At 33.8% G+C, this 13867-nt stretch overlaps 1 protein-coding gene across 5 annotated transcripts in view; it reads left to right on the forward strand.

The window, feature by feature from the left end:
- LOC123557713 (P protein-like) overlaps nucleotides 1-13599 on the forward strand; it is a 44156-nt gene extending 30557 nt beyond the window's left edge. For all 5 annotated transcript variants that reach the window (XM_053544081.1, XM_053544083.1, XM_053544084.1 and 2 more), the window contains exons 13-21: nucleotides 198-333; nucleotides 1317-1461; nucleotides 3031-3082; nucleotides 3610-3718; nucleotides 5206-5333; nucleotides 6135-6299; nucleotides 8879-8966; nucleotides 9797-9890; nucleotides 11719-13599. In XM_053544081.1, coding sequence (XP_053400056.1) covers nucleotides 198-333; nucleotides 1317-1461; nucleotides 3031-3082; nucleotides 3610-3718; nucleotides 5206-5333; nucleotides 6135-6299; nucleotides 8879-8966; nucleotides 9797-9890; nucleotides 11719-11827 — 1026 coding nt within the window. In that variant the 3' untranslated portion in view covers nucleotides 11828-13599. The remainder of the gene's footprint in view (nucleotides 1-197; nucleotides 334-1316; nucleotides 1462-3030; nucleotides 3083-3609; nucleotides 3719-5205; nucleotides 5334-6134; nucleotides 6300-8878; nucleotides 8967-9796; nucleotides 9891-11718) is intronic.
- The last annotated feature ends 268 nt before the right edge of the window (nucleotides 13600-13867 follow it).

Raw genomic sequence — 13867 nt, forward strand, 5'->3', positions numbered from 1 at the left:
TTCTCTTATTAAAGAATTATGGTTAGTAGCACAACTATCTTATATTTGGGTTAATACGGCATAGCCCAAGTTACAATTGTGCTTGCTTTCAGTTACTGGCCTGGGTTACTGGACTCTGTCCTATTCATGTTAATTTTGTAGTCATTACCATTCATATGGGACATATAAATGATTTTTTTTCTGCTTCAATATTTCAGGACATTGGTTTCTCAAACTTCACAGGTCACATGATTGTGGGTATAATATTTGTGTCTCTGGCGGGCTATGGGCTGCTTAGGTTGTTCTACAGGAATATGGAAGATCTAGAGAACAAAGATCCTGTAGAGATTACAGGTAATGTGATGAAATGTTCCTAGTCATGAAGTATACAAGGGTCAGAGGTTATAAAACTAAACTTGATACCAGTCTAAAAAAATCAACATTTTCTTTGGCTGATTTTGAAATTAATCTCAAACTTGACCAGTGGCAAGATTGTATTCAGAATCAGGCTTCTCAGTTAAGGGAGAGAATCAGACTATCCAAGAGGTTGTGAATTTTGTTCTCTGACATGGTAAACAGTGCCAGGAGGGGCACTTTGGAGTCTTTCCCAACCATCAAAAGCTGGAAATGTCAACCTATACTGTGAAATCATTTAATTTCGTGGGCATGAAATTTTGTGGTTTTGGTGAAAACGGCAATTTCGTGGGGAAATGAATTTTTGGATTACAACTTTTGAATATAAAGTGAATGGGGATTTTACTTGTTCGTTGGGATTAAATTTCGTGGATTGACTCAACCACGAAATCCACGAAAATTAGTCCCCAATGAATATTAATGATTTGACAGTAATCTAAATTGTGCCAGTGCTACTCTAAACAAAAACAAACAGAAAATGAAACTTATATTGGCACAATCATGATCTCAATGCTGACTGAACAGAAAATTACAGAATGTATACTGTGAAATCATAAGTACAGTAACTGTTGAAATTTGGTATCTCGAATTCCTAGGGATCAAGCATTTTACTCCGAGATAACCGAAATTTGACTTAATATTATATTTTGATTTCTTGACAGGACTTAACCTGTCTTCAAGATAGCCAGTGTTTTGAGATAATTGAGTTCGAGATAATAATCCAGGAAAATTTGTTTGGTTAACTGACATAAAATACTATTATAAAATGGTAATAAACCCACATCAAGCAGATGCCAGAGAGGAAGGGTTCATAAATTAGTCTCCTATTAAAATAAAGCAGTGTTACACTTCAGCTTCTAGAGGCTGACAGTGGCCATGACTATTCAGATATAATGAGGAAAAATTTGTTACCATTATTTCAGAGCTAAGACACGAGATTGACATGTGGAGAAGGGCAGCAAAACGTATTGTTGCAATATCTAGGGAGGAGAAGATAATGCAGGCTATATTTCTACAGAGAGTTGCAGAACTTGAGAATAAACTTGTTAAACAGATTTATAAAATGAAGTATGTACAATATATATAGCCTTTTGATTTGTTTTAGCTTGACTAAAGAATAAGAAGAGTCACTGTACTCATTCGATATCATATTTGAACACAAATAAGATGTAAAATTTCTGTTTTGACTTTTTTTGTGAATGGATTATTTCAAAATCTTCATGATATCTTAGTAAACATAAAAACAAGACTTTAATGCAAACATTTGCAGAAGACTTTTTTTGAAATTGTGATTTCCCATTTAAGCTGTTGCAAAAATGCATCTTAAGGATGTAGGAGCGAATTTTTTCTAACGGTAAGAATCTTTTCATACTTTGTGAGCTTGAAGAACATTTGCTTCTAAGACAAACAAGAGGAGAAAAGAAATAGGCCACCGAACTCATTTTAATTTTATTGGGCATTTTATTCACCCACTGCTTAAGCATTTCTGAAATTTTGTAAAATTAGAAAAATGGTGATACTTTATAAAACATATAATATCCCACTTAATCTTATAGGGATTTCAGGTGTTACAGGTTAATATGAATACAAGGTGATGCCAGTATTATATAAGTATAAATGTCACTAATAATTCCCTTTCATTTTTACATATTGACATAATTACCCCACCCACTTTATTGTCAATGGAAAAAACGTATTTCGATCTACAAAAAAAAATCTGACGTTAAGATTATCAAAATATTTTGCAGCTTTAATGACACACAATATGCTTCAAAATGGAATGAAAAAAGGTTTGGGTCACCGTGCATCTAAGAGATTTATTAAGAAAAAACTTAAAAATTGGTGAATTTTGATATTTTTTGTTCTTTTTGTTTTAATATATGTTTTCTAGATACTATAGTGTGCTATCTTGAAAACTTTTATTTCAATTATAGCTTATCATTATATGTATCAGTCAGGAAAATTTCAAAACCAAACCTGATCTACTTTAAAAGATATTTGACATTACCTACCCCTACCCCATTGTCAATCTTACCTCAGTTTTAGGCAAATACCAGCCAAAAATAAGGGTAAAAAAAAAGTAGAATCTATTTGTTTAAATGGTACATTAATTTTTGGCAAAACCTTTGTTAGAAAGCAATATTCGGAGAAACATTTTTCAAAATGGCGGATATCCTGAAAAAAACACTCGTACATCCTTAAGTAATAAACTTCACATTACTCAAGATATTTAACCTTCAGCCTGCTGGTGGCAAGTGATTTTGCCTTTGCGACCAGTGCAGACCAAGATCAGCCTGTTCATGCAGGCTGATCATGGTCTGCACTTTTCGCTGTTCAGTCAGTAAATTTTCATTGAACACCCCTTCAAATAATAAATGGTACTTCCCAAATTGAATGATGAACCAGTCCATTTTAGAGATTTAGCAGGCTAAAGGTTAAAAAATTCAAAAAGATCCTACTACCACCTTTTAGAATGATGTATAGCTTATATCTGGATCTTGCAGAAATTGAGCCACAATTCACAAAAAAAAAAAGAAAGATGTTATGGATTAGGTGCATCAAATAGTACAATTTCTTTATGGCTTATTCCTAATCTTTTCTGCAACACAGTTTGATTAAATATTCTTTTTGTTTCAGGAGAAGAAAACAGAAAAATTTTAAAGAAATGTTGAGTGAACTTGAAAAGAAGGTATTAAGCCATTGTTTCTACAGAGGCCTTTAAGTTTTCGTCCTGTTAAGGTTATTAACTTTTTATGACAACTGGTAATCTCCCTTTGATTACGTTTTCTCCCTACATTATTTTGGTATTCCCAGTGTTAGGGAAACGATTTCTCATACTGGCTACATTATGGCCAACGCAATGACAGAATGATGAAAATATGAAAACAAAATTGAAATTGCCGATTTTTTTTACAGGTCCACTTGCTTAATTACAGTTTCTGTTATACTTATTGCAGATTGCAACATACAAATAGAATTTCTTTGTATTTTCTATCTGTCCAAACAAAATAGCTGGTTTGGTCAAAACCACAAAATGCAAAACACAGCAGTACTTTTACAAAAGGAAATAAAAAATATATTTATTCTGTTATTAGAAAAGGAAATGAACTTGCATTTAATATTTCCAAAATAGAAGAAAGAAATCATCTTTACATTACTTAATTGAAGGTTTCAGAGTGCCAGGAGTTTGATACATTGATGATGTAATCATTTCAGCATAAAATCACAGACAAAGCTTTATTAGTGAAGAGTGGGATAGTACTAGCAGCTGTCATATTGTTGTTCTTCCTTCATTCTTTCATTACTGGAATGCACCTAGGATTAGGTAAAATTATTCATTTATCCATTTGCTATTTATTAATTCCCTTATTCCTTGAGTGTTTTATTCGTTAATCACCAATATTATTCATTCAGTTAATACTGGTAGATGTTGGATTCTCTTCCCATTTATTTTTGGAGGTTAGGAATTTTAGCTACATGTAATACTGGTTTATACGGTCATGAAACAGGGAAGGCGTGACTGCCTAAAAGCAACAAAGAAGCTAAACCTTTATAGCTCCTGTACCTAAAAAGTTATCTAGATAAAGAGTCTGTATCAGTTTCTACTGACCTTAACTTCATTTTATTAGCTCGACTTTTTGAAGAAAAAGTAGAGCTATTGCACTCGCCCCGGTGTCGGCGTCGCTGTTGGTTAAAGTTTTGATAAGTAATTATCCTATCATAAAGAATATTGAACTTGAAACTAAAATAATATTATTTACATCAATGCTATACAGTGAAACAATTCCCATAAACTCTGATTTATTTTGACAAATATGGCCTTTTTAACCTTGAATTTTGGTTAAAGTTTGATAAAGTCAATTATTCTGTTACTAACAAAGCTTTGACTTGATTAATATAAAAACAACTTATTACATCAAGTCTACACCAGGAGAAACAATTCCCATAACTCTGGTTTGAATTTTGATTTGACAGAATTATGCCCCTTTTTAACTTAGAATTTTTCATTAGAATATTTGATAAAGTCAAATATCTCTGTTACTATTAAAGCTCTTGTTTTGAAACTCAAAACAGTTATTTACTATCAAAGTCTACACCAGGAGACACAGTTCCCATAACTCTGGTTTGAATTTTGACAGGGTTAGGTCCCTTTTTAACTTGGAATTTTTTTACTGGCAAAGGTCTAATTCAGAGTCAAGCACTGAGAAAAGTCGAGCTTAAAATAGCAACAGGGCTGATCACTGATGTTGCTTAAATGTCTGTCTCAGCCTTTACATTTGACTATTATAGCACGTTTCTTGTAAATACTGTAAAATGATTAATATTTGTGGAAAACTAATTGTACTGGTTGTGTCAATCCCCCAAATTAAATTCCAGTAATTTAAAAAAAAATTTGGGAATGGTGGCATGAGGAGGGTAAAATTGCGACATAACCACTAAACAAGGGGGAAAGTTGTGTTGTGGTAAAAGCAATACTGTCTCATGTTTTAAATGGTACAGTTTACATTATCAGACACATCTAGAAAGGGTTTTGTTGGTTGGGATATTTAAAAAAAAAAAAAAAAATTCAGAGATAGGGGAAAACAACATACTTTTTGGGCAGGGGAATGGGGCCGAATTTTGGCCCCAAAAATGGCCAAAAAAAATACTGAATCCCTACAAACAGTTAAAATTCCCATTCACTTTTATTTTAAAAAGCTGAACTCCATGAATTCATATCTCTGCCAACCAACGGTTTTGGTCAAAACCACAAAATTGTTTACTTACAGAATTTGATAATTTTACAGTAAACAAAAAGTTTTCATTATACAGGTTGGATAGCTATTATGGGGGCAATATTGTTGATGGTTCTAGCGGACATGCAGGACTTGGAGACTATCATACATATGGTGGAATGGTCCACACTCATCTTCTTTGCTGCTCTTTTCTCTCTTATGGAGGTGAGCCATTTGTTCTTACTCTGTAACAAATAATTTAAGCAACATTAGTGAAACTACCCAGTTCCTCTTGAAACTCACTTCATCATTGAATGAATTCTCATTCAGTCACCATAAGCTGTAGCAAGATTTCTTTCTGTGTTCTTATTTAATAGATCTTTGATATTCTTAGAGTCTGTTCCAGTTCATCTGAATTTTTTTCATCTTTCATACATAAATATGTGTCTTTATGACTGTTTATGTCACAAATAGTGAGCTGTTACCAAAATTAATTTTATCTACCTGCATTTACTTCTTTTCTTTTGGAACAATGTCCAAAGATGAAGTAGACCTTGCTTATTAGCAAATTAGTTAGGAATGAGAAATTGTGACAAAATTTGGTATATAGGGGACTTTTAAGGAAACCATGTTTCGGTTCAAGTGTTGCATTTTGAGTTGTTCTAGTCAGTGTTGAGTCATTGTTAACCAAAAAAGGAAAAAAATGATTATTTGTTAATAATTTCAAATAAGACATATTAACTAAATATGATACAAAGGTACCTTGCACAGAGACTTAATTAGGTTCATTTGCATTTTAGATTGCTATGGTCAAGGTCATTGCTTTTTTACTGCAGAATTTTATTCAGTATTTTTTTTAGAAATGAGGAACTTTAATAATTCAGACATTGGGGTTAAAGTGACATCTCCTGATCTGTTCGGAAAGAAACAGTTGCTTCTTGTAGGCAGAAAAGGCATTTAAAAGTGTTCACACATATCCCTTTTGGTGGAAGATACCAATTCACTTAATTTGTTTGTTATTTCTAGGGGTTGAAAGAACTGGGTCTGATAAGCTGGATCGGTGGAGGAGTGAAGAGTATTTTGACAGATGTAAACCAGGACCAACAAGTTCTTGTTGCAATCATACTGATACTGTGGGTGTCTGCAATAGCTTCTAGTTTCATAGATAACATACCATTCACAACAGCTATGGTAAAATTTTAAGTTTGTAAAGTTTTAAGTTATTGTGTTGAAATAAGTATCTACTCTTGCATAAAAACTACTTTTTAGTCCCCTATGGGTGGAACACCGGAGGGGACTTATATATATATATAATAGGAATGCCCTCCATCTGTCTGCAAATCTGGATCCTATGATAACTCAAAAATATTCAAATTAGGTTCATAAAACTTGGTATGTGAATAGAGGGCAATATGTAGATTATGCACGTACATGACTTATACTTGTAGGTCAAAGGTCAAGAACACTATTAAAGGTCAAGTAAAAATGGTATCTGCTCAATAACTGTTAAATGCATTGATGGATTATCTTAGTAGTACACACAAATATTCCCCATATTGAGACAATGTGTCAACACATCATCTATGCTTGTCTTTTAAAGGTCAAGGTCACTGTTCAGGGTCATGTTAAAATTTATTCCTGCTCCATTACTTTTAATTGCATTGAAGGGTACACAGAAATGTTCCCCATGATTACACTATGTCACACAAATGACCCATGGTTGTTCGTCAAAGGTCAAGGTCACTATTGAAGGTCAAGTAAAACGTGTATTATCCCTATACTGTAGAATACCTTATAACCACTGCATTCAGCTCTTTTAGTTACTTCTTTTCCTGCTTGCTTGCTTAAGAGTGTGTAAATCTACAGATCTGTAAGTCTTGTTTTGAATGTCTTTTTAAATCTATAATTTAATGAACAGAGAATCTCTTCTGAACTGCTTTCACCTAAAAGTCAAGAAGTTATTTTCTACACTAAAGTAACAGTATAGCCAATTTAATCAAAGCTGAAGAAAGTGTATTCATTCTCTTAACGGTTAGCCTTACACCTTTAGAAAAAAAAAATTAAATGACACCATATCGTAGAAAGAAAGGATTGTCTCACATGAAAATTGAAAAGCATGTAAAAAAGGTATGTTACTTTACAAAACAAATGTTTATTTACTGGTATATACATTGAATTCTAGGAAAGGACTGCATAAAGGGGCCATACTTTCAGACAGTTCAATGCCTTTAAAAACACACCATTTTCAAAGAACTTACTCATCTTCACTTTGATGCATTTGCAATAATGTCCCAGTGCTGAACTGTACATATAACTAGGTGGAATGTAGTTTGTTTAAAGGGGGATAACTTTTTCAAGAATATTTTAAGTGTATATCGTATGGGACAGTGCAGTAGAACATGTAATGGTCAGGTAAACTTTTAAGGCAAATATTTCTGTGTTTTCATGATGTACTCCTAAAGCTTAATTTTGCTTCTGATGGATAAACAAAAGTAAGAGAATGATTCTTTAACTGGTTGTATGGTTATATGGAAATATCCATTTAGAAGGAAATAACTGTTCAGCCAATAACAAGGCTCTGCTGGGTTACCATATAAACAGTTCCCTTGGAACCAGAAAGATTCACAACTGCTATTGGTAATAGATTCCTTTCCTTGCGTACTGTGTTCAAAAGATTATAGTAAGAATAAAATCAAACAAATGATTTTCATTATAGCATGATTTCCTTACTTTATTTAAACAAACAAGAGAAATCATTGTCTTTAAACAAGAGATATGTCAGTGTTTCAAAGACAAGCAACAGTGTTAAGTTCCAGTTTTGCTTTGTCACCTGACCTGCACGATAATGTAACAATCTTTTCGTAAAATAAAATAAAATTTTATTAATCAAGAAATACACTTTAAGAGCACAGAGGAACTGTCATTTAGGTATTTGATTTTTGCCATATTATGTGATGGCACGTGCACCTATATGTCTATCAGTCATAATTCGTTGCCGGAGCATAACTTTATAACTGTTAAAGGTATTAACTTTAAACTTGACAGATAGGTAGATGGCAATGAGACAATGAGCAGAGCAAATAAACTGGCTCTATAGGCCAAAGATCATGGTCACAAATTGAGTTCAACGGTCAAAATTGTCCATCATATTTCGTGATCAAATTTACCCATTTTATTTCGTGTCTGGAGCATAACTTATTAACCATTCAAGATATTGACTTAAGATGTAGGTAAGTGGTGATGAGACGCTGTGCAGAGCAATTAAACCGGCTCTATAGGCCAAAGGTCAAGGTCACAAATTGAGTTCAAAGGTCAAAATTGTCCATCATATTTCATGAACAAATTTACCAGTTTTATTTTGTGTCAGGAGCATAACTTATTAACCATTCAAGATATTGACTTAAGATGTAGGTAAGTGGTGATGAGACGATGTGCAGAGTGCATATAAGCATACCCACCCTCATGCAAAAATTTTTTTTTCTTAAATTTCATTTAGTTTCTGGACCGTTCATATCCTGTCACCATCACCGGGTACACCCACCCTGCTCCCCCTCCATTTTGTTTTTTCTTGTTTTAAGTAAAAGTATAAAGATTACTGCACAAATCTACTAAATTTATCTACATCATGATGGTCATTTTACACCCTGTATATAAGATGGAGTTTTCAAATACACTGAAAACCCATGTCTGGTAGGCAACAAATTGAAATTTTCATAGAACTTGGATTATTCACAATATGTGTTGATGCTATACTTGTTCACCTTTTTCAGATACCTATATTGATCACAGTGCATGAAGACGTAGGGATTCCACTATTGCCAATGATTTTAGCGCTTGCATTTGGGGCCTGTCTTGGAGGTAGAAACTTAATGAATCAATAAAGAGTTGAGACAAGTGAAACTTGAGTCTTAATTTATACTAATCTATTTAAGCTAAATTTTGATGAAAGCTTTTAAAAGCTGTTTTGATTATTTTTTAATCTGCTTCCTCAGAAAAAATCCGGTACTGATGTCATATGAGGTTGTTATATTTTCTGGTCCTTTGGGATCATGGAGTCCATTCAATATATGTGTAAGATTTCCGCTTAAACCAGTGCTAGGGGGCGTGAGAGGTGTTGCACATTTCATTACCTCTCGTGAACAGACTCAGTCGAACCGAGTCTGCTATTATTCTGCTTGGTTGCATTCTGTGCTTCCAAAGGATCATTTTACAGATTTTATTGGGTCATGACCCCATTGGAGCACAAACCCATGACATGCAAGCCAACATCTTAACTACTAGACCAATGCTATACTGCATGCAATATAATACTGAACTATCAGCCTGTTACAGTTTACTGAAACTGGACTATTATGCCCCCATTTGAATTTACTGAAACTAGACTATTATGCCCCCCTTTAAATACGAGGGGGTATATTGTTTTGCTCCTTGGTTTCCTGTCAGTAACAAAAGCAGTTAAAGACCATTGTTGTGATGGTCAATCAAATCTATATTGGAAGCACAGAAGGAAACTAAACAAATCTTGGCAGCCTCAGTTTGTTTATGGTAAAGAAATGTACACATTCTCTCATAATCCCTATCATTGGACATCATGATCCTACAGGACTATGGAAAATTGTTGTTATCTGCAGTTTACGTACTGTTTAGTGTATCCATTCGTTGAAAATGTTTACATCATCTTATTTAAGGGAATGGAACACTGATCGGGGCCTCAGCAAATGTGGTTTCAGCTGGTATAGCAGAACAGCATGGTTACGGATTTTCATTTCTCGACTTCTTCAGGTAAAATATCATTTTTGCAATTACTGATCTGCAAAATCGGGTAAAGTCTGTTACAGCTTGTAATCAAGAGATCAAAATTAAGGAAATAACTGAAAAAATTAAGAACATATGAATTTTTTTATGCCCCTGAAGTTGGGCATATTAAAATCGCACTGTCCGTCCGTCCGGTAAATTCTTGTCCGGGCTGTAACTCCTCCATCCATAAACGAATTTTGAAATCACTTGGCAAAAATGTTCGACGTAATGAGACGACATGTCATACGCAAGATCCAGACCCCTAGCTCCAAGGTCAAGGTCACACTTACAGGTCAAAGGTTATCATGGTTTGTTTTGTGTCAGGTCCATAACTCTGCCATCCATGAAGGGATTTTCAAATTAGTTGGCATAAATGTTTACCATAATGAGACGATATGTGGTCCTCTACCAAAATTGTTCAAATTATGCCCCTGGGGTGAAAAGAGGCCCTGCCCCCGGGGGTCTCTCAAGTTTTACGTAGTCTTAATATATAGGAAAAAACTTTAATACTCAGGTGAGCGATTCAGGGTCATCATGACCCTCTTGTTTGGCAGATCCCTTTTTTGTTCACTTACAATAAAAAAAATTTGAATTACTTCCCTTTTATATTACTATAAATAGCTTATTTTCAAACTTTTTTATTATTGGCCGTAGGGAAAAACCGAGACTATTTTTTGGTACAACATGGATGGTACCTCCAATTTTAAGGTGTATTTTGACATACCTGTACCTGGTAAGGATTTTTTTGTGGACTTAGAATTTTTTGGGGAATTTCTTCCCTTTGTTGTTCCTGTCCTTTGGGCTTCAACAGTCAAGTTCTTTAAATTTTGCACCCATCCTCTAATGTAACCCTTCGGGCGTATATTGCCCTGCTTGGCGGCGCTCTTGTTTTCTTTGTAATGGAAAAAGACTGTTAACAGTCATGTATTTTGATGAATAAATTTATTCATGATGTTGAATATCATAATTAATTATAGTGAAATGATTTAATTTTGTGGTTTTGGCCAAAAAATATATTTCTTGATGATAAAATTAATGGATTTTTGATCTTTGAATGTAAAGTTAATGTTGATTTTTCTGGTTCATTTCAGACTATTGTAGATTGAATTTTGTCTTGTATTTCTATTAAAACATGTTCACTTCTACTTTGTATTCAGACTTTTGGAGGGCACTTCATGTTTACATGTGTAGTTATATTCAAACTTAACATTATAAGAAGTTAGCGGCCATTTGGAATGTTGTTATATATATATATATGGTGCGACATATTTTGATGCAGGAGAAATTTAGTTCCTACAGAAACATCAAAAAATATTAATACAAGAAAATAAAGAACACAGAACACTGTATTACAGATTTTTTCTTTAAATATTAAATAATCTTAAGTGAGGAAGTAATCTTTTTTTTTTTTTTTAAATATACCAGCATGTTCACTCATAGTAATACCTTTTGGGCAAAGGAGTAGAGTTACAAGAATAAAGGTAAACATTTCTGTTTAGTGAAGCTGTTAGATGGAAGTCCCCACCTGGGATGGAAAGAACAACTTATTTCATATTGATCCTATAACATGTGCCATATTTACCTCTCCAGCATCCAGACTAGGCCAATACTGCAGGAAACAGTGGCAGTTTAATTAATTACACTAGTCCAGACAACAGTCACAACTGAGAATCGGACCCAGATCCATGGCATTGTAGTCCTTCCTGCCAGTCACTGTCTCTCTTATATATGTGAATACTAGTAAACAAATATGGGTGTCTTTTTCATATCTTCATATAGATCTATCTGACAAGTTCTTTTTTCCTATTTTTAGAGTGGGGTTTCCAATGATGTTAGTAACAACCTTGGTTTCTATGGTATACTTGCTGATATGTCATGCATGGGGTTCATGGGGCAATGGAACAGGTCCTGCACATAGCTGATAAAGTTGTGAAAATTGGAGAAAGGAAATTTTGTCAAAGCTGTCATAGTTCCTGGAAAATAAAACATTTGGACGATTTATCATCTACATAGATTTCGTATTTGCATATGTGTAATGTCATATGTGATTTGGCATGAGAGTAATCTTGGAGAAATAGTTATATACAGCTTTTTAATTGCATAAACAACAACCCCAAACAATGATGCATAGTTGTTTATTATCAAGATCAGTAACTTGCAGGTTATTTGTGAAAAGGGTTATCAGATCCAAACATTTGCAGAAGATGGCATTTTTATTCCTTGTAATTTGATGTCTTGTGTATTTGTGTCACATTGTTAAACATCACTGTTGAATTGTATGCTAACATGTTAGTGTGTCTGGATATTCCTACAAGTCAGTATGAGTTTTTGGCTCTGTCCTCGAGTCAGTATTACTTTTAGTAGGGTATAACAAGCTATGAGAACGATACCTTCAGAATAGACGTTATTATTGTGTAGATGGTAATTATCTTTTTTTTTTAAGGTCAGTTATATACCTTAAAGTTTCATCTGTATGTAGAAATTTCATTACCCCTTTATCATGAGCAGACTTGATATTTGAATCATATTCACTTTCTACTATTTTTGTAATTCATTTTTGGGCAACAGGACCCCATCGGAAATATTAAGTCTACTTTGATTTATGGGCTATCATTGATCTTTACACTTGTTTTCATTTAGTCTTCATTATTCTCTGTTACAAACATTTTATGTAAATGTATTAACCCTTACCCTGCTAAATTTCTACAATGAACTTGTCCATCTTTCAATTTGGACAGTACCATTAACTGAAAACAGGGGTGCTTACCAAAAAAGATGCTGACTGAATGGCGAACAGTGCAGATCATGATCAGACTGCACGGATGTGCAGGCTGATCTTGGTCTGCACTGGTCACAAAGGCAGAATCACTTGCCACCAGCAGGCTAAAGGTTAAAGCTGTGTTCCATTATCTGTGATAAGTTTCAACTTTGTGATAAGAGCTGATTTGTGATACTTCAACAAATTATCAAGAAGGAAAAAAGCCATATTTTGGGGCCGCAGAATCAGATTGCATATATATCATTCTAACATGGCTCTGTTTAATTGCCAATTAAACAAAGAAGAAATTCTGTATATTCTGCGATAAACAACGGTTGAGACGTGGACCAGTAAGAGAGCTGCATGATGTCCGGTTCATTACTACTCGAATAAATGAAGCCTAGCATAAGTTTCACGAAAATACTTTATTGAACATGTAAGAATGAAAACAATCAAGGTTTTCTTGTGGCTTACCGTCTAATTTACCGCGGTTCAGAGTTCAGATGCTTCAGTATTTAACCACTTGGGCTAACGACCCCGTGGTTCAGTTCCTGCGCATCTGAACTCTGAACCACGATAAATTAGATGACAAACCACTCGAAGGTCTTGATTATTTGTTAAGTATCCAGGGGTTCTGGTTTAAAGCGGTTTCACTGTACAATGATTGAACAGTACCACAATATGTGCAATATTTGTTGTTGTTTTTATCAGTCACATGATTTTTCTTGCGCTCTATTATAAATGGATGTTATGCAACAAAATAATGTTATACCATGACTGTAATTCAGAAAATTTCTATTTAATGATTGATGTGCAGTAAATACATGGTGCAATTCTTTGTTTACTCTTATATTTAATTGTTAAGTTTGTCTTTAAATTTTATTAATATATTTCTAATATTTGAAATAAAAATAATAAAGATTGACACAAAACAGATTCTACTTGTATTGATTTCTTCAGTTTCTGAAGGTACACATACTTGCGATTTTTGCAGTATATACGAGAATTAACAAGAGCTGTCCGTAAGACAGCATGCTCGACATTTCTCAGTGCTTGACTCTGAATTAGAGCTTTGCCAGTAAAAAATTCATAAAACTATATAATCACAAAATTCAAAAGTTAAAAAGGGGCATAACTCTGTCTAAATTCAAATCAGAGTTATGGGGATTGTTTCTCCTGGTGTAGACTTTGATAGTAAATAACT

This window comes from Mercenaria mercenaria, chromosome 5 (assembly GCF_021730395.1).
Source record: "Mercenaria mercenaria strain notata chromosome 5, MADL_Memer_1, whole genome shotgun sequence".
Classification (NCBI taxonomy): domain Eukaryota; kingdom Metazoa; phylum Mollusca; class Bivalvia; order Venerida; family Veneridae; genus Mercenaria; species Mercenaria mercenaria.